The 26,345-nt window shown below is 44.6% G+C and overlaps 1 protein-coding gene across 9 annotated transcripts in view; it reads left to right on the top strand.

Annotated features, from left to right (window-relative positions):
• Window positions 1-18,208, top strand: part of LOC109872506 (rap guanine nucleotide exchange factor 6) — a 165,715-nt gene extending 147,507 nt beyond the window's left edge. For all 9 annotated transcript variants that reach the window (XM_031807449.1, XM_031807447.1, XM_031807451.1 and 6 more), the window contains 8 exons: window positions 1,046-1,266; window positions 2,024-2,200; window positions 4,401-4,562; window positions 4,866-4,991; window positions 6,257-6,479; window positions 9,816-10,366; window positions 11,891-12,178; window positions 12,610-18,208. In XM_031807449.1, coding sequence (XP_031663309.1) covers window positions 1,046-1,266; window positions 2,024-2,200; window positions 4,401-4,562; window positions 4,866-4,991; window positions 6,257-6,479; window positions 9,816-10,366; window positions 11,891-12,178; window positions 12,610-12,632 — 1,771 coding nt within the window. In that variant the 3' untranslated portion in view covers window positions 12,633-18,208. The remainder of the gene's footprint in view (window positions 1-1,045; window positions 1,267-2,023; window positions 2,201-4,400; window positions 4,563-4,865; window positions 4,992-6,256; window positions 6,480-9,815; window positions 10,367-11,890; window positions 12,179-12,609) is intronic.
• The last annotated feature ends 8,137 nt before the right edge of the window (window positions 18,209-26,345 follow it).

Here is a 26,345-nt window from a genome sequence, read left to right as displayed (position 1 = left end):
TAACAATTTTTTTCAGCATGGTGCATCAGCGAGAGGCATCCTTGTTGCATGGTTGTGTTAGAACCTGCTATGCTCCAATGCGCTGTATTCAGAATCATGTTAAGTGACCTTCCCATCAAAGTGCTCTCTGAATGTCCTGAGCGTGTGTTACAGTAACAGTTTGACAGGAAGGTAATAGTTTTGAGAGACTGCATGACCATAACCTGTAGAGCATGTCTGTTTGGTGTCTCCCTCCCGGTTTAATGTCTCCACTGAAGTCCTGAATAACTGACTGTCCTCCCTCCCTGTTTAATGTCTCCACTGAAGTCCTGAATAACTGACTGTCCTCCCTCCCTGTTTAATGTCTCCACTGAAGTCCTGAATAACTGACTGTCCTCCCTCCCTGTTTAATGTCTCCACTGAAGTCCTGAATAACTGACTGTCCTCCCTCCCTGTTTAATGTCTCCACTGAAGTCCTGAATAACTGACTGGTCTCCCTCCCTGTTTAATGTCTCCACTGAAGGCCTGAATAACTGACTGTCCTCCCTCCCTGTTTAATGTCTCCACTGAAGTCCTGAATAACTGACCGTCCTCCCTCCCAGTTTAATGTCTCCACTGAAGTCCTGAATAACTGACCGTCCTCCCTCCCTGTTTAATGTCTCCACTGAAGTCCTGAATAACTGACTGGTCTCCCTCCCTGTTTAATGTCTCCACTGAAGTCCTGAATAACTGACTGTCCTCCCTCCCTGTTTAATGTCTCCACTGAAGTCCTGAATAACTGACCGTCCTCCCTCCCTGTTTAATGTCTCCACTGAAGTCCTGAATAACTGACCGTCCTCCCTCCCTGTTTAATGTCTCCACTGAAGTCCTGAATAACTGACCGTCCTCCCTCCCTGTTTAATGTCTCCACTGAAGTCCTGAATAACTGACCGTCCTCCCTCCCTGTTTAATGTCTCCACTGAAGTCCTGAATAACTGACCGTCCTCCCTCCCGGTTTAATGTTTCCCCATACTTCTCTCCCTTGCTCCATTCCTCACTCCATCCACTTCTTCTCTCCTCCATCCAGGTCTCTGAGTCAGGGCAGCACCAACTCCAACATGTTAGACGTACAGGGCGGGGCCCATAAGAAGCGTGTGCGTCGCAGCTCGCTGCTCAACGCTAAGAAGCTGTACGAGGATGCTCAGATGGCCCGTAAGGTCAAGCAGTACCTGTCCAACCTGGCGGTGGAGACGGATGAGGAGAAACACCAGACCATATCTCTACAGTGTGAGCCTACCTACAGCACCTGTGAGTCTGAGTCAACACCATAACTACCATTTTGGTGGCCAAATGCAACAATGTATAACACAGGGTCTATTTAAATTGAAGTGACTCAATTCAGGAAGTTATTTGAATTTAAAATAAAAATGACATTTTGGAAATAAATATAATATATTTTAAATTGAGAGTTAATTGTTGAATTGGAACGTCAGTTTACTTCCTGAATTGACTGACTTCAATTTGAATTGACGCCAACCCTGGTATAATACTTATAATCACACCAAGTATTACAACGCCTGACAACATGGAACAAATGGGACAACATTTCCTCAATTCACTTGGAATTAAGTTTTGTTCACTTGAGTGTCTTTATTTTGCCTTACACTGCCACCTAGTGGGCAGTATATGTTTCACATTCTGTATTGCCCTACTGTGAGAAGAGGAGTTACTCCTTGTTTAAAAATGAAAAAAGTGCTGTAATAATATCACTCATAATCACACAAATTAAAAAAGATACATTTAGCAAGAGGCTGTACAAATATACCCATTTCATTAATCTTACTATAAATTTGTCAGACATTTCCATTTCCTCTCTGTGACCACCTTGTTGTCTTAGCTTCCTCTTTTTCGTCTTTGTGTTTACTATGTTTACACACCAACCCTCAGGAGTAACTGGTCATTCATAGTGCTGATGTTTCTGTGATTACTGACTTTCTGCATGCGAACATAATAATCTTGCAGTGCCTGGTGCCAAATTAATTCTGTCCTGTTTCGATGACTACAGTGTCCAAGAACTTGAGTGAGCGACGGTCCAACAAGTCGGAAATGTCTCCCGTGTCGCTGCGCTCGCCGCTGCACGGGGGGAAGACCCAGAACCGCGTGTCTCAGGTGCTCCAGGTCCAGGTACCCCTCTACCCCCTACGGAAGAAGAGCACCTCCAAGGACATTCACACCGCACACAGTGAGTCACTGGAACTGTTACTATCTTCTAGGGTTGGAAATTACCCATTAACTTTCACAAGATTTCCAGAAGTCCCGGTTGGAAGATCCTCTGGATAGAAATAGCATTAGAAGATATGCTATACAATTCAAAGACAACTGAGTTTGACTACAGTATCTGTTATTCAATGTTAAACATGTTGCATATTAGTGATTTTATAGTGAGTAAAGGCACTGTGATGCCGAAACGTTGGTAAATACCCATTCAATTGCTGGGAGATTACACCTGGAGTGTGTGACTTCTTTTTTTTTGATAGTTTATTCGCCGTTAGTCAGTACATCCACACAAACTATTATTCTGGGTGTGCGCCAGCTCATGTTTGTTTTTATTCAATTGATTGGACATGATTTGGAAAGGCACACACGTCTATATAAGGTCCCACAGTTGACAGTGCAATGTCGGAGAAAAAATCCAAGCCATGAAGTCGAAGGAATTGTCAGAGACAAGATTGTGTCGAGAGACAGATCTGGGGAAAGGTAACAAAACATTGCTGCAGCATTGAAGGTCCCAAAGAACACAGTGGCCTCCATCATTCTTAAATGGAAGAAGTTTGGAACCATCAAGACTCTTCCTAGAGCTGGCCGCCCTGCCAAACTGAGCAATCGGGGAAGGGCCTTGGTCAGGGAGGTGACCAAGAACCCGATGGTCACTCTGACAGAGCTCCTCTGTGGAGATGGTTGTCCTTCTGGAAGGTTCTCCCATCTCTGCAGCACTCCACCAATCAAGCCTTTATGGTAGAGTGGCAGGTCGGAAGCCACTCCTCAGTAAAAGGACGGTCAGTTATTCAGGACTTCAGTGGAGACATTAAACAGGGAGGGAGGACAGTCAGTTATTCAGGACTTCAGTGGAGACATTAAACAGGGAGGGAGACCAGTCAGTTATTCAGGCCTTCAGTGGAGACATTAAACAGGGAGGGAGGACAGTCAGTTATTCAGGACTTCAGTGGAGACATTAAACAGGGAGGGAGACCAGTCAGTTATTCAGGACTTCAGTGGAGACATTAAACAGGGAGGGAGACCAGTCAGTTATTCAGGCCTTCAGTGGAGACATTAAACAGGGAGGGAGACCAGTCAGTTATTCAGGACTTCAGTGGAAACATTAAACAGGGAGGGAGGACGGTCAGTTATTCAGGACTTCAGTGGAGACATTAAACAGGGAGGGAGGACAGTCAGTTATTCAGGCCTTCATTGGAGTTTGCAAAAAGGTACCTAAAGGACTCTCAGACCATGAGAAACAAGATTCTCTGGTCTGATGAAACCTAGATTAAACTCTTTAGCCTGAATGCCAAGCATCACGTATGGAAGAAATCTGGCATCAGGCTGTGGGGATTTTTTTTAGCAGCAGGGACTGGGAGACTAGTCCGGATTGAGGGTAAATATGAACGGAGCAAAGTACAGAGAGATCCTTGACAAAACCTGCTGCAGAGTGCTCAGGACTTCAGACTGGAGTGGAGGTTCACCTTCCAACAGGACAACGACCCTAAGCACAATGCCAAGACAACGCAAAAGTGGCTTCGAGAAAAGTCTCAATGTCCCTGAGTGGCCCAGCCGGAGCCCGGACATGAACCCGATAGAACATCTCTGGAGAAACCTGAAAATAGTTGTGCAACGACGCTCCCCATCCAACCTGACAGAGTGGGTCTGCATAGAAGAATGGGCAACTTCCCAAATAAATTGTGTCGCTTCATACCCAAGAAGACTCTATGCTGTAATCACTTCCAAAGGTGTTTCAGCACAGTTTTGAGTAAAGGGTCTGAATAGTTATTTAAATCGTATTTCTGTTTCTTTTAAACCTGTTTTTGCTTTGTCATTATGGGGGATGTGTAGATTGAGGAAAGAATACAATTTAATCCATTTTAGAATAAGGCTATAACGTAACTGTGGAAAAAGTCAAGGGGTCTGAATACTTTCTGAATGCACTGTATCTCTCTCCCCCTCACAGACTATAACGGCGTGTATCTCTCCCCCTCACAGACTATAACAGTGTGTATCTCTCTCTCTCCCCCTCACAGACTTTAACAATGTATCTCTCTCTCCCACTCAGACTGTAACAGTTTGTATCTCTCTCTCTCTCCCACTCAGACTATAACAGTTTGTATCTCTCTCTCTCTCCCACTCAGACTATAACAGTTTGTATCTCTCGCTCTCTCTCCCCCTCCCAGACTCCAGCTCTCCTCAGGTGATAAAGAAGCCTTCCAGCTCCCAGCACAGCCAATCAGAGGACGGTTCCTGTTTTGGGATGAGGCCTGCTGAAGACACTGTGTCCACCGTTTCCTCCCTGCATTCCAGCCCCACTGTATCGCCACAGGGCTCCCCTCGCAAAGGTCTACACCCTGGCTACCTCACATTACCTCTCACTACAGCATCTTCTACAATCCATTCATCCATCTCACAACTCATACCCATAACTCAGAACCAAGCATACCCATTATTCATCAAAGGTTTGTGCCTCACCGTCAGGACCCTCTATATATCAGCACCTAAACCCAGCATCCCTCGCCCACAGTACATACATACACATCTTGCTGTAGTCCTATTCTCTCATCTCACCTATCCATACTCTAATTTTGTGTCTTAATCAAGCACCTCAATCATTCTCCCCGTCTCTCTCCTGTGTTTGTCTACAGTGGGAGGCGTGGCCAACCCCCAGCATAACACCAACAGCCAGATGAACCGGTCTGGCTCGTCATCCTCTCTGACCAGCGAGGCCAGCACCAAGGCAGGCACGGCAGGCAGCCGCAGCTACGGCATAGGTGGGGCTCTCCTCCACAAGAGGTTCCTGCAGATGACCAGGCAGCACATCAGAGACGGGGAGGAAGGCAGGGACAGAGAGATGGAGGTGCTGTTGGAGGTGGAGACAGAGCAGGCAGGGCCAGTGATGATGAGCCTCTCTAGGCCCAATGGAGACCTAGAAGCAGGGGCCGCAAAGGCCACCAGGCCAGGGACCCGCACTCCCCAGGTGGAGACCTCGACAGGGCCAGAGCCTCTAACCCCCCCCAGGCCCAGACTACCAGAGTCCCCCCTGAGGAAGAGGCTGAGGGAGCTGTCCCCGTTCAGGATGCTAAGGAGGAGGAGTCAGTCTAGGGAAAGCCTGGCTGCAGTGTTAGTGGCTAGGACACCAGTGGAGGGTCCGGGGCAGACGGGGCCCTCTGAGGCCCAGGAGGGTAGCCCAGGACAGAGACAGGCTGAGCAGGTCAAAGGGCAAGCAAGGAGGTCAGCCAGCCCCAGCAGGGCCTTTGTATGGCTCTGCAGAGACCGACATAAGAGGAGAAAGACTACCTGAAAGACAGACTGAGGAAGTAGCTCAGTAGCCCCTCTGTAAAATAATGAACACTAAAGTTGGTTTAGAGGACCGAGGAAATCTGCTAGACTGAGAAAGTCCATTCTGTGTGAAGTGAACTGAATACGTATTTTATGTGTACAGAATGTTTTGTCATGAGGTTTCAGCAGTTCATTGAAAGATGTTGGTGAACGTTTTCATGTCTTGTATCATACATGTTAGTTATTGTTCAGTCCAAGTTGATCCACAACGAGTGCCAGAGTATGCATAATGATTTTAAAAGGCAGCTCCATTTAATATGAAGTACGATCTTGAGTTTTCAGAATTTGTTACGGAAATACTTCAACGTCAGATGTTATTTATGACCTTGACATAATAAGATAGTATAAGGTAAGTTAAGCATGTTGTGTTGAAGAGGTTCTACAGGTCAACTGCAATGTGAAAAGTGTGCTCCCATTGTTGATTATTAGTTTTCTACAGATGTTATTGATGAGCATATGGGAGAAACTAAAACAAAGATGAGATGTTTATCCTACTTATTTTTTTTTTACAGGATTTCAGTTTTTGAAATAAAACACTTTGTTAAAGCCGGTCCTGATTAGTGTTGGACATGCTGCTGATCTGTATGTAGAGCGTCTGTAGTAGAGTCTAGGGGGTTAGATCTAGTGAAGGTTGGTAGAGGCTGTGTGTGGATCATCACTTCTCCAGGCTGATAATCTCCTCCTCGTTCTCCCTCAGGCTATGCCCTGATGCCTGCAGGGAAGTCAGACAACCTGTCCGACTCCAGCCACAGTGAGATCTCGTCTCGCTCCAGCATCGTCAGTAACTGCTCAGTGGACTCCATGCCTGCTGGTCCTGCAGAGGAGCGCCAAGGCATCAAGACCAGGGACACCACAGAGACCCCAGGCACCACCACGCAACTCACACATGCCAACTCTGACTGCAGCCAACCCAGCACCAGGTAACACACACACACACACACACACACTGTAGACAAAGCAGACACCCTTCAACAACTGACATCCCTACACCAGACACACATCGTATACCTTCTCAAAGCAGACCCGCACCCCTCCAAGCTGGGTTCCAATTATGTCCGTGGCTCGTTAAAGCAGTGAACAGGAAATCATAAAAGGCCACTGTTTATCAACATCACATGTTTACTCACTCACTCCCACATTAACTGTGCTGCTCCGTTTATGTGGACAGCTTTTAATTCCATCAAGTAAACAACCCCCTTTACTGTCCCTCCAGGATGATGCCTCCCTGGCATTAATATTATAGACTTCTTGGACACAATCTCCTTTTGTGTAATATTTTATTACCTGGGAACCTGCTGCAGTGGCGGTGGCAGTCTGTTCATTAAATATTGTTTATTTGAACTCCCGGCACACTCCGTAAAAAAATCAATTTTAGATGAATCAAACCGTGTCTGGTTAATGGAAGGAAAGGAGTAGAGCACAACTTTGCTTTATGGTGGGTACAGTGATAAATCCTAGAGACACTGTGCTCTGCAGTGTGAGACTGATTGGGGGTAGAAGCTGTTAAGGAGCCTTTTGGACCTAAACTTGGTGCTACGGTACCGCTTGCCATGCGGTAGCAGAGAGAACAGTCTTTGACTGGGGTGGCTGGAGTCTTTGACAATTTTTAGGGCCCTCTTCTTACACTGCCTGGTATAGAGGTCCTGGATGGCAGGAAGCTTGGCCCCAGTGATGTACTGGGCCGTACGCACTACACTCTGTAGTGCCTTGCGGATGGAGGCCAAACAGTTGCAATACCAGGCGGTGATGCAACCTGTCAGGATGCTCTCGATGGTGCAGCTGTGTAACTTTTTGAGGAACCATGCCAAATCTTTTCAGTCTCCTGAGGCATTGTCGTGCCCTCTTCATGACTGTCTTGGTGTGTTTGGACCATGAAAGATTGTTGGTGATGTGGACACCAAGGAACTTGAAGCTCTCAACTTGCTCCACTACAGCCCCGTCGATGAGAATGGGGCATGCTCGGTCCTCCACAATCATCTCCTTTGTCTTGATCACATTGAGGGAGAGGTTGTTGTCCTGGCACCACACTGCCAGGTCTCAGACCTCCTCCCTATAGGCGGTCTCATCGTTGTCAGTGATCAGGCCTACCACTGTTGTGTCGTTGGAAAACTTAATGATGGTGTTGGATTCATGCTTGGTTCATGCAGTCTTGGGTGAACAGGGAGTACTTGAGGGGACTGAGCACGCACCCCTGAGGGGCCCCTGTGTTGAGGATCAGCGTGGTAGATGTTGTTACCTACCCTTACCACCTGGGGGTGACATGACAGGAAGTCCAGGATCCAGTTGCAGAGGGATGTGTTAAGTCCCAGGGTCCTTAGCTTAGTGATGAGCTTTGAGGGCACTAGGGTGTTAAACGCTGAGCTGTAGTCAATGAATAGCATTCTCACGTAGGTGTTCCTTTTGTCCAGGTGAGAAAGGGCAGTGTGGAGTGCAATAGAGATTGCATCATCTCTGGATCTGTTGGGGCAGTATGCAAATTGGAGTGGTTCTAGAATTTCTGGGATAATGGTGTTGTGAGCCATGCCCAGCCTTTCAAAGCACTTCATGGCTACAGATGTGAGTGCTACTTGTCGTTAGTCATTTAGGCATGTTACCTTGGTGTTCTTGGGCACAGGGACTACTTTTATGTAACTATGGTGGTCTGCTTGAAACATGTAGGTATGACGGACTCGGTCAGGGAGAGGTTGAAAATGTCAGTGAAGACACTTGCCAGTTGGTCCGCGCATGATTTGAGTACACATCCTGGTAATCTATCCGGCCTTGTGAATGTTGACCTATTTAAAGGTCTTGCTCACATCTGCTACGTAGAGCGTGATCACAGTCGTTCGGAACAGCTGATGCTCTCATGCAGTGTTGCTTGCCTCGAAGCGAGCATAGGGGTTATTTTGCTCCTCTGGTAGACTTGTGTCACTGGGCAGCTCGCGGCTCTGCTTCCCTTGTAGTCTGTAATAGTTTGTAAGCCCTGCCACATCCGACGAGCGTCGGTGCCGGTGTAGTACTTTTCAGTCTTAGTCCTATATTGACGCTTTGCCTGTTTTATGGTTTGTCGGAGGGCTTAGCGGGATTTCTTGTAAGTGTCTGGGTTTAGAGTTCTTTTTAGCTCAGTGCAGATGTTGCCTGTAATCCATGGCTTCTGGTTGTGGTATGTATGTACGGTCACTGTGGGGACGACTTCATCAATGCACTTATTGAGGAAGCCAGTGACTGATGTGTTGTACTCTTCAATGCCATCAGAAGAATCTGTACTAGCATAACAGTCCTGTAGCATAGCATCTGCGTCCTCTGACCACTTCCTTTTTGAGCGAGTCACTGGTACTGCCTGCTTTAGTTTGTAAGCAGGAATCAGGAGGATAGAGTTATGGTCAGATTTGCCAAATGGAGGGCAAGGGAGAGCTTTGTACGCGTCTCTGTGTGTGGAGTAAAGGTGGTTTAGAGGTTTTTTTTCCTTCTCTGGTTGGACATTTAACATGCTGGTAGAAATGAGGTAAAACAGATTTAAGTTTGCTTGCTTTAAAGTCCCCGGCCACTAGGAGCGCCGCCTCTGGATGAGCATTTTCCTATTTTCTTATGGCCGTATACAGCTTGTTGAGTACGGTCTTAGTGCCAGCATTGGTTTGTGGTGGTATATAGACAGTTACAAAAAATATAGACACAAACTCTCTTGGTAAATAGTGTGGTCTACTGCTTATCATGAGATACTCTACCTCAGGCAAGCAAAACCTCGAGACTTCCTTATTATTCGATTTCGCGCAACAGCTGTTATTTACAAATAGACACAGACCGCCACCCCCTTGTCTTACCGGAGGCAGCTGTTCTATCTTGCTGAAAACACAGCCAGCTGTATGTTATCCAAGTCGTCGTTCAGCAGCGACTCAGTGAAACATAAGGTATGACCGTTTTTAATGTCCAATTGGTAGGATAACCTTGAACGGAGCTCATCCATTTTGTTATCCAATGATTGCACTGTGGCTAATTGGATGGTAGAGGGGGTTTACTCACTCACCTATAAAATTAATTTCTTCACGCAAATGACAGGGATTTGAGCCCGTTTCAGAGAAAGCAGTATATCCTTCGCGTCGGACTCGTTAAAGAAAAAATCTTTGTCCAGTTCGAGGTGAGTAATCGCTGTTCTGATGTCCAACAATATCACAGTTAGTTAGGAGCACATAAAACAACAGCCATCCTCTCCGGTGCCATTCTTGCATTATCATTTCTTCTCTGTTTCATTATGTTTCCTTCTCTCTTCTCCTGGTCAGTTTGTCTTTGGCACGGAGCCAGGTTATGCGGGGCTCCACCTTCACCTCCTCGACCTCCACAGAGGAACTGGCCCCCGACCACGCTTCCCTGGACAGCGTGGTCGACAGCGGGCAGGGAAGCTGGACCTCCTGCTCCTCCAACTCCCATGACAGCTTCCAGAGCCTGCCTGTCCCCCTTCTAGGCCTGGGCCGACCCCCTGCCTGGGACCACCTGGCGCCTGGGGGCTTCCGCCACACCCAGCTAGCAGGGCCTATAGTAGAGGTGGAGGCTGGGCCAACCGGAGAGGAGGTAGTGGGAGCACCAGGGTCGGGATCCAGGGGAGGAGAGGACGCCAAGAGGCTCTCCAGAGACGGTTCAGAGCTCAACCAATCACAGCAGAGCTGGGCCTCGTCATCCTCGCTGTCTGACACATATGAGGGGAAATATGGCACCATCAAACGCCACACTGCAGACGGTGCCTCAGTTGCCCCCGGGGAGGGGCATGACGCACCCCAAAGCACAGCCCCCATCTACAAAACGGTTACTTCAAGCACCGAGAAAGGCCTCATAGGTGAGGGTCCACTGTGTCTTCTCCATCACCTCTACTGTACTGTGGTGTTAGTGTGTAACTGTAAATCCCGCTTGTGACATGCTGTGTGTAGATGGGTGTGGTGTGTGTTGAGGAATGACAACAGCAGATTTGTACACTTTTTGGAAAAACATTTTTACTTCCTCTCTTATGGCTTTGGATACACTCGCTTTGCCTGGCCACCAGTCTCAAAACCAGCTGTGGCACTAATTGCTTCTGTTTTTTTTCACCCATGCGGTCCACAGAACTGCAGTATAGTGGGATTTTTTAACCGGGGTCCCCTGCTCGTGCGATTTTGCTCAGCTGCATTTACTACTACTCTACCACAGACTGTATTCTCCAGCTGGTCTACTTCTATAACCTGTGAATCAGGCTTTTTCTGTTTACTTCATCTTCTGTAATGCAGCAGAGAGGGTGTTCTGTAATGCAGCAGAGAGGGTGTTCTGTAATGCAGCAGAGAGGGTGTTCTGTAATGCAGCAGAGAGGAAGTTCTGTAATGCAGCAGACAGGGTGTTCTGTAATGCAGCAGACAGGGTGTTCTGTAATGCAGCAGAGAGGGTGTTCTGTAATGCAGCAGAGAGGGTGTTCTGTAATGCAGCAGAGAGGGTGTTCTGTAATGCAGCAGAGCGGGTGTTCTGTAATGCAGCAGAGCGAGTGTGTTCTGTAATGCAGCAGAGCGGGTGTGTTCTGTAATGCAGCAGAGCGGGTGTGTTCTGTAATGCAGCAGAGCGGGTGTGTTCTGTAATGCAGCAGAGCGGGTGTTCTGTAATGCAGCAGAGCAGGTGTTCTGGAATGCAGCAGAGACTGTGTTCTGTAATGCAGCAGAGATGGTGTTCTGTAATGCAGCAGAGACGGTGTTCTGTAATGCAGCACAGAGTTAGTGGTATTCCCTATAAAGTGCACTACTTTTGACCAGGGTTTCCTATGTAGTCCATTCCTATTGACCAGAGCCCTATGGGCATTAAATAAGGAATTAGGTGCCATTTGGGACGAAGTGACTGTATCGTCCTCTGACTGGATGGACAGGAGGATTAAAAAGTAGGGCCGGGACGATACCAGTATCACAAAATGTTTCCATGGCAAAGATTTTAAAAAACATGAAGCAGACCACACTCTTTGGTCCTTTTAAAAAACCTGCTATTGTGTACTTATAGCTTGGTAAATACATAATTGACAACATAATGTTTGTTTCCAACATTAGGACTGTTTTCCTAAAGAACTTTAATCCACTTAACTTCCTAAAGAAGTTAAATCTACTGTTTTGTTTCCTTCGTGATACTGGTATTGTCCCAGGCCTATTGAAGAGCAGTAGAGTACATGCCAAATCTGCTGCTACCATTCATCTCACACACCAACTACACCACCTGCCTGTTGGTGTCTTTATTTCAGTGGTTTAGTAGCTACATAATGGTGGTGAAACAGCTCATTGTTTTATTTTCCCTCCCTCCCCCCTTCATCACCGTCACAACCCCCTTCCCTGTTTCCTCCCTCATTCCCGGTGGCCAGTGTATTGTGTAACCTCTCCCACCAAGGACGATAGGTTCAGGGGGCCTCCCCCCACCCCTCCAGGATACCAGGGCCTCACCCTGGTTAACGAACAGGATGGAGCTCCTCCTCGGCTCCCCCACTTGCGGCCGCCCGACTATAGCGTGGCCCTGCAGAGGTCTAAGCTGCTACAGAGCCCCGGAGGCCTGGTGGAGGCCCGGCGCCTGGGGGTGAACCACCACCACGAATCCCAGGGCCAGTCCAGGCCAGGCAGCGTCTGCCTACAGGGTCTGGAAGATAGTGAGGATGGTATGTGGAGAAAGACAGAGACTAGCCCCAGCCAGGGACAACATGGAGGACCATAGCACCAGGCAGGCCATGTTGTAGTAGACTAGACTATAGCTCTCTGATGTTGCAGGAGTTACCTAGTTAGTGGCAAAGTTGGGTTACCTGGCAAATGGTTCACCGTTGAATGTCTCTGATTTGCATGTAATCTGAGCTTCAGCTTGTTGCGGCCTTTTTGTCTGTTATCAACCGTAAGCAGGTGAAGTCACAGTATAGAATGTTAGGAATGGCAAAATGTCTTTAGTTAGAGGCAAATCTAGCTTGACACATTTCACATGAGACGATAACTTAGCATACCAATATGTCTTTGATAGTGCTGTAAGATGTACCTAGATGTTTTGTCTGAAATAATTGTGTCTTCAGTGTTAGGTTAACTCTCCTCTTATCTATTGCAGATGAGCAGGTGTCAGCTGTGTAGAGCTAGACGCCTCAACGGACACTGCAGGTCATTGGAGGGAGGGTGAGAGGATGAGGGAGGGAAAGGTGGTTTTAACCTGCCATGCTGCCTCCTCTGGGCACAATCCTCTCACCCCTCGCTGCTCTCCGGGTCCTCAGTCTCAGCTGACGGCTGCTCGAGTCCAAACCAACGGCACCCCCACAGAACTTCTTTTTACTCCATTTTGAAATGTTTTAGCAACTCTCCTGTGTTTATACTCCCACTGCCCTGGAACAGAGCTGTAAACAGACTGAGATGTGATGTCACGGGGTATGGCTGAGGCGTTTGGGACACAGTGCTTATGAAGAAGGGATGGGCGATGCCTGCTGATCACTCAGTCTTTTTAACAGTACCTCCATTTGCTTTGGTGCTTTCTTGTCCCAGGTTTTTTTTAATGGTTTTTCCTCAGTCGATGCATGAAAGTGAGTGTTTTTTAGCCGTTTGCTTGATTGTGCTCAGCTTTAAATGGCATGCAGACACGTGCGTAGCTCTGAGAATATCCAAGAAAGGAGAAAGCATTTATTTTTCTTCTCTGTAGTTCAGAAAGCAGAGATCTGGCAGTCGGCAGATATGCCCTCAAGTTAAGAGCGACTCCACATATCTTTTAATTTGCAGGGGATGGAGGAGTGGGTGTGGGCAGCTCTTATTGCACCTTGTGGAGTTTCAACAGCATCTCAGGCCATTGTGTATGCTGCACCACACCCTCATCTATTCAGATGCTCTCTCTTCCTGTGCTTGTTAACCTACGCTACTTTACTGGCATGCTTCCATCCATATGTTTAATGAATGTTATTCTAAGTTGTTTTTAATGAGTTGACAAACAAAAAGGCTCACTGCTGTAGAATAGTACAATGTTTTATTTTATTGCAGTACTGTAAAACAAAATATTATCACTGTACAAACGTTATTTGGTAAGCTTTAAATGCGAGGCGTGCAGCCAGCAGCCCAAAGTTGTTTACATCGATGCTAACAAACTTCTTTAGTGTGTTTGTTACACTAGTAGTTGTCTATTGAATTAAAAGCTCAAATGTAAAAGTATTATGATTTCAGGTTAATTTGATATGTAAAGTCTTTTTTATATGTGGATCCAGCATAAACAACACATTTGGTGTGTTTTTTTAATGTACCTCTTCCATCTTGGCTATTAAGTGTCTGCTAATCTGGTTTAGTAGTCATGGCAACAAAAGAAAAAACAATGCTTGTCAATGGAAAATGCATTGCAAAACTGCTATTTCAATACATCTCCATTCCTTGTTCATAATATAGCTATTTGAAAAATAGTAAATTTTGTAAAGTATTTTAAAGAATTAGCTTTATATTTTTTTTCTTATTGCAAACAGAAGCTCATTATTTGTGTAGGTTTTAACCCTCTAGGGTTGAGGGTGAAACTGCTGAATGATATTGTCATTAGGGATATAACTGGACTTACTGGTTGGGGGTCTTTCCTTCAGCTGTCTGTTCTGTATGTGACGCTTGTTGAGGTCTTTGTTTTGCCGTACTAAGACTTGAAAATATGAATGGTTATATGTAAACAATGTATACATTTATACATATATTTTTGGTTTGTCATAAATGAATGTTATACAGATCTTGTAGATGAAAAGAGTCCTCTATAAATACTATTTTAATATTTTGTTATAATAAAATCAAAGATTGTGATTGGCCCCTTTTCTGTCAATTGGGCAGGAATCTTTTGAGGAACTCTCTGCTCTCTGGATCGATTTTGGTTTGACTCCTCTTGATGTGCTGTTGTATAGGTGTTTATTATACAGTTGAAGTCGGATGTTTACATACACCTTAGCCAAGTACATTTAAATTCCCTGTCTTAGGTCAGTTAGGATCACCACTTTATTTTAAGAATGCGACATGTCAGAATAATAGTAGAGAATTATTTATTTCAGCTTTTATTTCTTTCATCACATTCCCAGTTGGTCAGAAGTTTACATACATTAGCATTGCCTTTAAATTGTTTAACTTGGGTCAAACTTGTCATGTAGCCTTCTACAAGCGTCCCACAATAAGTTGGGTGAATTTTGGCCCATTCCTCCTGACAGAGCGCTGGTGTAACTGAGTCAGGTTTGCCCACACATTTTCTATAGGATTGAGGTCGGGCTTTGTGATGGCCACTCCAATACCTTGACTTTGTTGTCCTTAAGCTATTTTGCCACAACTTTGGAAGTATGCTCGGGGTCATTGTCCATTTGGAAGAGCCATTTGCGACCAAGCTTTAACTTCCTGACTGATGTCTTGAGATGTTGCTTCAATATATCCACATAATTGTCTTCCCTCATGATGCCATCTATTTTGTGAAGTGCACCAGTCCCTCCGGCAGCAAAGCACCCCCACAACATGATGCCACCTCCGCGCTTCACGGTTGGGATGGTGTTTTATGGCTTGGGAGTCTCCCCCTTTTTCCTCCAAACATAACGATTGTCATTATGGCCAAACTGTTCTATTTTTGTTTCATCAGACCAGAGGACGTTTCTCCAAAAAGTCGATCTTTGTCCCCATGGGCAGTTGCAAACCGTAGTCTGGCTTATTTATGTTGGTTTTGGAGCAGTGGCTTCTTCCTTGCTGAGTGGCCTTTCAGGTTATATCGATATAGGACTCGTTTTACTGTGGATATAGATATTTTTGTACTTGTTCCCTCCAGCATCTTCACAAGGTCCTTTGCTGTTGTTCTGGGATTGATTTGCACTTTTCGCACCACAGTACGATCATCTCTAGGAGACCGAACGCTTCTCCTTCCTGAGCGGTATGATGGCTGCGTGTTCCTGTGGTGTTTATACTTGCATACTATTGTTTGTACAGATGAACGCGGTACTGTCACAGTATTTGGAAAGTGCTCCCAAGGATGAACCAGACTTGTGGAGGTCTTGGCTGATATGTCTTGATTTTCCCATGATGTCAAGCAAAGAGGCACTGAGTTTGAAGGTAGGCCTTGAAATACATCCACAGTTACACCTCCAGTTGACTCAAATGATGTCAATAAGCCTATCAGAATCTTCTAAAGCCCTGACATAATTTTCTGGAATTCTCCAAGCTGTTTAAAGGCACAGTCAACTTAGTGTATATAAACTTCTGACCCACTGGAATTGTGATACAGTGAAATAATCTGTCTGTAAACAATTGTTGGAAAAATAACTTGTCATGCACAATGTAGATGTCCTAACTGACTTGCCAAAACTATAGTTTGTTAACAAGACATTTGTGGAGTTGTTGACAAACGAGTTTTAATGACTCCAACCGAAGTTTGTAAACTTCTGACTTCAACTGTATGTTTTGACTCTGCCTCCCTTAACGTCCTGACTGAGGGCTTCACTGGCTGTGGCCTCCCGTGCTGAAATTGTTTTCCTGAACATGTCCTCATCCAAAGCCACCGCATTATGGAGTAGGCAACAATCTGTTTCTCAGACATTAGAAATGTAATGTACAGAGCTGACATTATTCCCTTGTCTATGTGATAGGGAAGCATGTGTGTTCTACATAATCTATTCTATTTTGAGGTTCTGTAATGTATCCCACTGAGCACAATCTGGAACAGAGCTTTTATCAATTTCTACTGCTTTCAGACAACTGTGGTGTCATCCTCTCTCTCTCAGCACTGCGACCCCTGCCGTTATCTACAAGGGTGGATGGTTCGATCATAGAATGATTCTGTAGGTTTATTACACTCTTCAGAATCCTATAACATACAGGACCTAGTATTACTGTCCATCACCTTTGAGGAGAATGCAGAAATGTATATACTGAACAAAAATATAAACACAACATGCAAAAATGTCAAGGACTTTACTGAGTTACAGTTCATATAAGGAAATCAGTCAATTAGGCCCTAACCTATGGATTTCACATGACTGGGCAGGGGCACAGCCATTGGTGGGCCTTGGAGGGTATATGTCCACTTGAGAGCCAGACCCACCCACTTGAAAGCCAAGCTCAACCAATCAGAATGAGATTTTCCCCTCAAAAGGGCTTTATTACAGACAGAAATACTTCTCCGTTTTATCAGCTGTCCGGGTGGCTGGTCTCAGACGATCCCGCAGGTGAATAACCCGTATGTGGATGTCCTAGTCTGGCGTGGTTACACGTGGTCTGCGGTTGTGAGGCCTTGTTGGACATACTGCCGAATTCTGGTGGACAATCCTGCACTCAGCATGTCAATTGCATGCTCCCTCAAAACTTGAGACATCTGTGGCATTGTGTTGTGTGTCAAAACTGCACATTTTAGAGTGGCCTTTTATTGTCCCCTGCACAAGGTGCTCCTGTGTGATGATCATGCTGTTTAATCAGCTTCTTGATATGGAACACCTGTCAGGTGGATGGATTATCATGGCAAAGGAGAAATGTTCACTTACAGGGATGTAAACTAATTTGTGCAGAACATTTGAGAGAAATAAGCTTTTTGTGTTTGTGGAACATTTCTGGGATCTTTTATTTCAGCTCATGAAACATGGGACCAACACTTTACATGTTGAATTTATTTTTCTTCCGTGTGTGTAATCAAATATATATATATATATATATATGAGGTAGTCTCTCCTGTCTTTTGATTGTGTTGTTTAATTTAAGATCACAACTGTGTAAAATGCCAAGGCATTTGTTTAACAGACTACAGCAGTCATCCATTTTGTCGACTGACGATGATCCGACTTGTGTTGTCCGCTGACCGTGTGCTTGCCTACAGTATGCGTGGCCGGCTCACCGTGGTCCATTCAGTTCAGCTGATCATATTGATCAGGTAACAGTTTATTGATCGATGCCAAACCCTACCCGTTTCCACTAGTAGACCGAGAAATAGCCTGCCTTGCACATTGGGAAGAACAAAAACAACCCCTGATGTTCAATAGAACAGTTGTGCTCTAAACAACTCCTCAATCATGAAATTCGGCTTCCCTGTGTGTCGATTTGATTGGCTGATTACTGTCACCAGTAATGCAGGGACTTTATATTGAAATGGTATATTTTCCCTGCATTCAGTTTAAGCCACTCTATAGATTCAGCCCATACTATACAAAACCGTTATGGGGCTAAAGCCAATCCCACTTCAGACAGATCTGTAGTGGAACACACACACACACAAGCTATAATGACATATTAGTAAGAATGAATCCAAAGGCACCTGCCAACACTGTGGCTTTCTTCATAGGCATTATTGAATAAGTCTTGTGCTTCACAACTCTTTCTGGTCTCTGTCATATTACCCAGACTGCAATAAGTGAGCTGAAATTATATGTAACTCAAAAAATCTAGGCATTTAGCAGAACTGCACAATTGTAAGCTTGACTGTAGCAATTTGCTACCCAATGTCGGTTACAAGGTATTATTTGGTCTGTGGCTTACTTTTGTTTTGGTTTGGTCTTACACTTTTCATAGCTCTTGTACCTTATGTCTTTTAGAAAGACAGTTATTTGCTTGTATGCTTTTTTATATTTTTACCAGTGATTGTAAGTACTTGTTATATTTTTATTTAAGAGAATGTTTTAAAAAACAAAAGTAAATTTTATTTCTCCAAGTTAACTGAAATGAATTTTGACAATAATAAACTGTTAAACGTTTGTTTGTCTGTTCTTACTTGCAGTGTAAAGATAATTAAGTGCATCGAAATAACTTTTCTCTCGTTGTGAGAAACTCACTCCACCCGTTTAGCCTCATATTCAATCATTTGTGCTTTGAGCATTACTCTTAATCAATGCATTGATTTCTCTGTTCAATCAGATGTCATTTTTATGCTTGGTATTACAGTATACATCTAATCTCTATTCTACTGAGAACAACTCACATCAATGTTGTTATAGTATTTAGAGCTACAATGTGAATCTAGTTCATCTAGTACCCTGGTGTCTTTTTAATTAGCCATCTAGTACCCTGGTGTCTTTTTAATTAGCCATCTAGTTCATCTAGTACCCTGGTCTTTTTAATTAGCCATCTAGTTCATCTAGTACCCTGGTGTCTTTTTAATTAGCCATCTAGTACCCTGGTGTCTTTTTAATTAGCCATCTAGTTCATCTAGTACCCTGGTGTCTTTAATTAGCCATCTTGAGAACACTCCTCAGGTTTTTTGTGTTTCAGTCATCAAGAGGGTCTCACTCAGCAAATACTCTTAGTTCAGTTACTCTCTTTTGATAGAATCAACAAAATCTTGACACAGAGAAAGGTAAACGCCAATCTTGTTGGTGTTTGACAATCATCCCTCTTTTTTTCCCAACTGGTCCCCTCCTGCGATGCTCAATATCTTTTAAGATCAGGCGTTGAGCTGGGAGAAAATCATTTGGAGCACATGCTGTTTTCAAGGTCAGTCTGTTTTTCAAAGTCATTAACGGTTTACTGCCTGAGCCAAAGAGGTAGGTGTGTGGGTGGGTGGGGAGGGTTGTGCTTAGAGTGGGAAAAACACAGTGATGATCTTTTTAGTTTTTAAGACGTGTGTCTGTCTCAACATGGTGTGTGTCTCAATATGCTAGTGGTTGGGATCATTTCATTTATGTAACCCAACCAAAGTCTTCATCATTTTCTATCTAATTCATTATCTGATTAATAGCAAGGGGTTTCTGACCAGCATGTTAAACAGCATATTCAAAGTGTGCAGAAGTTCACAGAGAATTGATCAGAATGGAGAGGGAAAGTTCACATCCCAGCTGAGTTGACTGGAAATGATTTCCTGAAAATTACACAAAATATAAATTATACATCAGAAAGCTTAACTTCGTCTCTCTGAGTTAGGTTGGGAAGTAGAGGGAAAAGCGCACGGCCCTACATGGATTCAATATGTGAAAACCCTTTCTCACTTTTTTACTTTAAAGTTCTAACTTGTCAAAAATGAAAGCTGTGAGCAGTGGTTAATTAACCGTTTGAGACCGTGGGAACAGCATATTAGTGTTCAAATGAAAAACACTTCCATCTTGGGTATAAAAGCCCAGTCAAAGCCCTGACTGAGACCATTATATAAGAGATCATTCTATTCCTCCTCCTTCACTGTCTTGATGTAAAACATTTAACATGCTTTGCACTGTATATTCTTCCTGGGAAGGGTTGAGAGACCCAGCTTCCCACCAGCACTAACTCATGGGTTATCCGTTACTGTAATAAGTAGTATTTTTCCCACTGCTTATTAGTGTAAGAGCCTGTAGTGCATCTCAGTCTCTTTGTTGGTGTCTCAGATTTATATGGGCTGTTCTGGCTCAGACAAGGCTTGTCAGATTAACCTTAACCATGTTAGGTCTGTCTGAATGAGAGGTAGAGGAAGTGAGTGTCCTGTGTGTGTTCCAGCCTTTGACCCCCTACCCTCACTGTTGTCTGGACAGTGTTATATATGTCCTGACTGTAGACTAGTGTGGACAGAATGAAGGTGACTGGCCTGTAACAGGGACAGAGGGTAGTCTGGTGCATAATGACTATCCAGACAGCCCAGTATTTCAGAATCAATTCTAAATGGCACCCTATTTCTTATATATAGTGCACTATCGACCAGAGCCCCGATTAAAAAGTAGTCCACTATAAAGGGAATAGGATGCCATTTGGGTGTGGTGTTCTTCACCTGTTGGCCTTGTCATTTTTCACCACCTTGTCCGGCGCTACAAGCAGCCTGGCGCACCTCCTAGCTTCCTGTCCAGGGGGTGTACATCAAGCCCCTGCACTACACTCAGAATTTGTTGTACCGAATTGTATTTAAAGGGGTACAAATGTTTGTCACTGTAGTGGTAACCTTTAAAGCCAAGGTATGTCCATTGTACCATTAGTTATAGATTAATAATTGTACCCTTGCAGTTTGTACCTTAAGAGCCAAAAGGTAAAAATGTGAAATTTTTGGGATAAAGCTGTTTGTTCCTTTTAAGTGGCAAAAATGTACCTCTTCTCTATACCCCTTCTGTTACCAATGAAGCTAATTTGGGGGGCTGGCGCCGCCTGTGACTCAAACCTGGGTCCAGCAACTGTCAAGCCACACCTTAACCATCACACCAAGAGGTCTGGACCTCTTGACAAGGTCGCTCAATATTGTATTAAGGTCACTGCAATATTAATTCCAGCTCTTTATTGTCACATGCTCTTATGTAAGCCTTTATAAAGACTACAGAACTGGCAGTAGACATGCTCCATTTTTTTTACATAACTATAGACCCCTTAAACTGGTACAACACTTCCACTCTCGGTGGCCAAGTATAACTAACTGAAAGCCACACCCTCACTAAACCACACCTCCAATGATTGTATCTTCATAGTCAAAATATTGGGTTCAAAAATGTACCATTATACCTAAAAATGTACCAAGCAGTACACATCTTAAGGTACGTTGTGTATATTTATATTTTTGTACCCCAGGGAACAATACTGTACACTAACTGTAAAAAAAATTCTGAGTGTAGGTCATTGGCCATTCTGGCTCGGACAAGGCTTGCTTTTGTCTTGTGCTGTTAGTGCAGCAGCAAGGCTACGGTTGAGACCTACCTCATAATAGCCACATCCCCAACAATGTTTCCATCCTCAAAGTATATGGACACAGTCAATAGGCTAGAAAAGGTCCAAACAAAGTTAAAAGGGTAGTTCATCTGGTTGCCTGGAGTGGACTGGATGAAACCGCCTGTCCTCCATTGCAGATACAATTTAGTGGAGTTACACTGAGTTGACAAAATATTATGTACATGCTCTTTCCAAGACAGACTGACCAGGTGAATCCAGGTGAAAGCTATGATCCCGTATTGATTTCAATTGTTAAATCCACTTCAGTAAGTGTAGATGAAGGGTGGATACAGGTTAAAGAAGGGTGCACTACTCAATATTAGGACGGTGTTCTTAATATTCTGTACACTCAGTGTATATGATCCCATTCATTTGAGATTTGTGTCAGAATATAACAGTCTGTGTGTGATGCTACTGATATGAGTGCTGCTTGTCTTGTCCAAACCCTCTGCAGTAATAATAGTTGCCTAAACTATAATGGGCACCAGGGGGCAGTGGTCCTCTGCAGATGCTCAGCTCTCAAAATATCAGCTTGACTCCCAATAAAAACTCAAACTCCGGTTTTAATCAAGAATGTGTGTGTGTGTGTGTAGGAGGATAATTTGAAAAACCTGTTTTCTGTGGGATATTGCCCTTCCCATTAATGTGCAAATTGCCAAAATTGGTTTGTGTTGAAACAACACCATTCTGACTTTGTTTGAGCCAGTGATTTATATTTGTCTGCTGTCATTGCCCTTTGTGTGGTTCTGTACCTCCTATAAGTCAGCGGTGACTCAAGGGAAATGGTCCTGTCCTCCACAGTCATGTTATTCCCTGCTGTTAATGGGGATGGAAGATTATTTGATTTGACAGTGCGTGTGGTGTGGCCAACACTTTAAAGGTCCGTTTATAAGGTATTAATATCGTAGATTCACCATTTTTTGTGTGTGTATATTACCCCCTTTTCTCCCCAATTTCCTGCGCTTCTTAACGCCCGCCCACTTAACCTGGAAGCCAGCCACACCAATGTGTTAGAGGAAACCGACTGAGGTCAGCCAACAGGCGCCCGGCCCGTCATAAGTAGTCGCTAGAGCGCGATGAGTCAAGTAAAGGCCCCCCGGCCAAATCCTCCCCTAACCCGGATGGCGCTGGACCAATTGTGCGCCGGCATATGGGTCTCCCGATCACGGCCGGTTGTGATACAGTCCGGGATCGAACCCGGGTCTGTAGTTATGCCTCTAGCACTGCGATGCAGTGCCTTAGACCGCTGCGCCACTCGGGAGGCCCTTGTTCGCCATTTATTAATCATTACTCCCACATTTATATACCATTTATTAATTATTACTCCCACATTTATAAGCCATTTATTAAAGTATTTTTGCTACCCCTAATCTAAAAGTAGCGCTATATATGCTTTATAAATACTTTAGTAAATGTTTTGAGTAACCGGCGTAGTTTCTCACAAAAAGGTGGGCATAACATGGGTAGACATTCCAGCAGTACCTCGTAAAATAATAAGCACACAACACAGGATATTTAAAGAAATATATATACATTTGTGAATGACTAGCTTACTAACATTTACAAATGTGGGAGTAAATGGTGAGTATACTCTTTGTAAATACCCTATAAATTGTTTATACAACGGATGGGTCTAATCCTTAATGCTGATTGGTTAAAACTGAATTCCAGCTGGTGTCTATTCCACAAGTTACCACCAGCTAAATCTATGTCGTTAAAATGCCTATTTACTCTGTTCCATCTGACTGCATAATCCACTATTTCATCAGCCCAGCCAGGCCATTTATAAACTTGATCTCCACTATAAAAAGCATCTAGACATTCTCACATTTCTTTTAGACTAACATTTAGTTTTCAACAGAGGAGATTTGTATAAAGCTCTGTCTCCGACATTTGCAGCATTGTTGCAATATTCCAATTCGATCTCCAGCTGTAGCATAGTAATGAACAGGTTGGGATGAGACAGACAGGCAGGAAGCTTCTCTCAGCCAGTCGAAATCATGAATCACCGTCATTTTTAGGGATATATACAACGAAGTGCAGCTTGTTTGCAGTTTCTCCAGCTTGAAGTGATTGTATTAGCTGTGTTGTTGGTTACTGTAGCTCCTCTGAACAACAGTGTCCTGACGAGAGAGAACATTTTCTAGGGGAAATCGCTCCTCATTAGCTCACTGTTATGGTTGTATCCAAATAAATGTCACTAGAAAACAGCTTAAACAAATGAAAATGCAGCTGTAGTTAGCTAGCTAGCAGGAGATAAGAACGATTCCAGTCTGTATGGGTCCACCTGGCCATGCTGCTGCTCCAGTTTCAACTTCCACCTGACTGTGCTGCTGCTCCAGTTTCAACTGTTCTGCCTTATTATTATTCGACCATGCTGGTCATTTATGAACATTTGAACATCTTGGCCATGTTCTGTTATAATCTCCACCCGGCACAGCCAGAAGAGGACTGGCCACCCCACATAGCCTGGTTCCTCTCTAGGTTCTTCCTAGGTTTTGGCCTTTCTAGGGAGTTTTTCCTAGCCACCGTGCTTCTACACCTGCATTGCTTGCTGTTTGGGGTTTTAGGCTGGGTTTCTGTACAGCACTTTGAGATATCAGCTGATGTACGAAGGGCTATATAAATAAATGTGATTTGATTTGATTGATTTGTATGACAATAGAACATTTAGAACGAACAACTGGGTCGCGTCCATAGATGCAGAACAAAAAGACTTAACGACTGGGTCGCGTCTCTGGCAACCGAACCAGTAGAACGAACGTCCAGCCGGCTTGGGTAGCAATTCTAGATTTGTGTCGGGACAATATCTTGTAGAAGGATGAAATAGTTTTAATAAATTCATTAAAATAACATTATGAAAATGTGTTAATCTTTATTTGAATATGTATAACACGTTGTATTAAAGTAATAATTCCCATTTCTAAATAAGTGAAAATGCCCGAGAAGCCAGTATTTGGAGGATATTTTGGAACGGTTTGCCAGCCCTCAACTTTGTCTTAGGCCCTGTTGTTAGGCCCAACACCCATGCCAATATGTCCTCCAAACACCAGCTTCTCAGCTATTATCACTTATTTAGAAATGCCTTATAAATAATTTATTATGGATCCGAAAAATAAAGAATTACATGTGTGGGTTTGTATGTGTGCATGCATATGTCACTGTGTTCCAGCATATGTGTATGTATGTATGTATGCATGTATGTATGTATGCATGTATGTATGTATGCATGTATGCATGTATGTATGCATGTATGCATGTATGCATGTATGCATGTATGCATGTATGCATGTATGCATGTATGCATGTATGCATGCATGCATGTATGCATGTATGCATGCATGCGTGTCCCAGCCCGCAGGAGGCCGTTTGCCTTTTGGTAGGCCGTCATTGTAAGTGCGAATTTGTTCTTAACTGACTTGCCTAGTTAAATAAATCAAATAAAAATAATGGAGAGAACAGATTGTGAGGTCCTTGACTATGCTGCGTGACTTTTCTCAGGCACAGTTTCGGGTAGATGTCTTGGATGGGTGGGATCACTGTCCCAGTGATGTACTGGGCCGTCTAAACCACCCACTGGATGGCCTTGCGGTCATGAAAAGAGCAATTCCCGTGATGCAACTGGTCAGGATGCTCTCGATGGTGCAGCTGTCGTATTTGGAGAGGACCCGGGGTGGCATTTAAAATTCTTGACAAGAGTGATGTGGATCAGGGCATGGCCCCCCCCCTTTGCTTCCTGAAGTCAACAATCAACTCCTTTGTTTTGCTGACATAGAGGGAGGGGTTGTTGTCATGACACCATAATGCCAGTTCACTTACCTCCTCCATATAGGCTGACTCGTTGTTGTTGGTCATCAGTCCTACAACCGTAGTGTCGTCAGTAAAGTTGGAGTTAGTGTCGTGCAAAGCCATGCAGTCGTGTGTGAACAGGGAGTACAGCTGCGGACCCACCCCTGGTCAAATCAAATCAAATCAAATGTATTTATATCGTACATCAGCTGATATCTCAAAGTGCTGTATAGAAACCCAGCCTAAAACCCCAAACAGCAAGCAATGCAGGTGTAGAAGCACGGTGGCTAGGAAAAACTCCCTAGAAAGGCCAAAACCTAGGAAGAAACCTAGAGAGGAACCAGGCTATGTGGGGTGGCCAGTCCTCTTCTGGCTGTGCCGGGTGGAGATTATAACAGAACATGGCCAAGATGTTCAAATGTTCATAAATGACCAGCATGGTCGAATAATAATAATAAGGCAGAACAGTTGAAACTGGAGCAGCAGCACGGTCAGGTGGACTGGGGACAGCAAGGAGTCATGTCAGGTAGTCCTGGGGCATGGTCCTAGGGCTCAGGTCCTCCGAGAGAGAGAAAGAAAGAGAGAAGGAGAGAATTAGAGAACGCACACTTAGATTCACACAGGACACCGAATAGGACAGGAGAAGTACTCCAGATATAACAAACTGACCCTAGCCCCCCGACACATAAACTACTGCAGCATAAATACTGGAGGCTGAGACAGGAGGGGTCAGGAGACACTGTGGCCCCATCCGAGGACACCCCCGGACAGGGCCAAACAGGAAGGATATAACCCCACCCACTTTGCCAAAGCACAGCCCCCACACCACTAGAGGGATATCTTCAACCACCAACTTACCATCCTGAGACAAGGCTGAGTATAGCCCACAAAGATCTCCACCATGGCACAACCCAAGGGGGGGCGCCAACCCAGACAGGATGACCACATCAGTGAATCAACCCACTCAGGTGACGCCCTGGTGGGCCCCTGTGTAAAAAGTAAGTGAGGATGAGGTGTTGTTACCCATCCTCAGCCTGTAGTCTGCCCATCAGGAAGTCCAGGATCCAGGTGCAGAGGGTGGTGTCCAGACCTAGGGCTCTGAGCATGATGATGAACTTGGAGGGAACAATAGTGTTGAATGCCAAACTGTAGTCAATGAATAGCATTCTCACACGTGTTCCTCTTTTCCAGATGTGTTACAGCTGTGTGAATACTGATTAGAAATGGCATCTTAAGTGAATCTGTTGGAGCAGTAGGCCTCGATGTGGGCTATGACCAGCCTTTCGAAGTACTTCATGATGACCGAGGTGAGCATGAGAAGGGATAGTCATTTGGGCATGTCACCTTATTTTTATTGGGCACTGGGATGATGGTTGTCTCCTTAAAGCAGGTGGGGACTACTGCCTGGGACAGGGACAGGTTGAAGACGTCTGAAAAGTCGTCGCCTGCTGG

This window comes from Oncorhynchus kisutch, linkage group LG28 (assembly GCF_002021735.2).
Source record: "Oncorhynchus kisutch isolate 150728-3 linkage group LG28, Okis_V2, whole genome shotgun sequence".
NCBI classification, from domain to species: domain Eukaryota; kingdom Metazoa; phylum Chordata; class Actinopteri; order Salmoniformes; family Salmonidae; genus Oncorhynchus; species Oncorhynchus kisutch.
The sequence above is the reverse complement of the archived record's forward strand: the minus strand, read 5'-3'. Positions and strand labels throughout refer to the sequence as shown.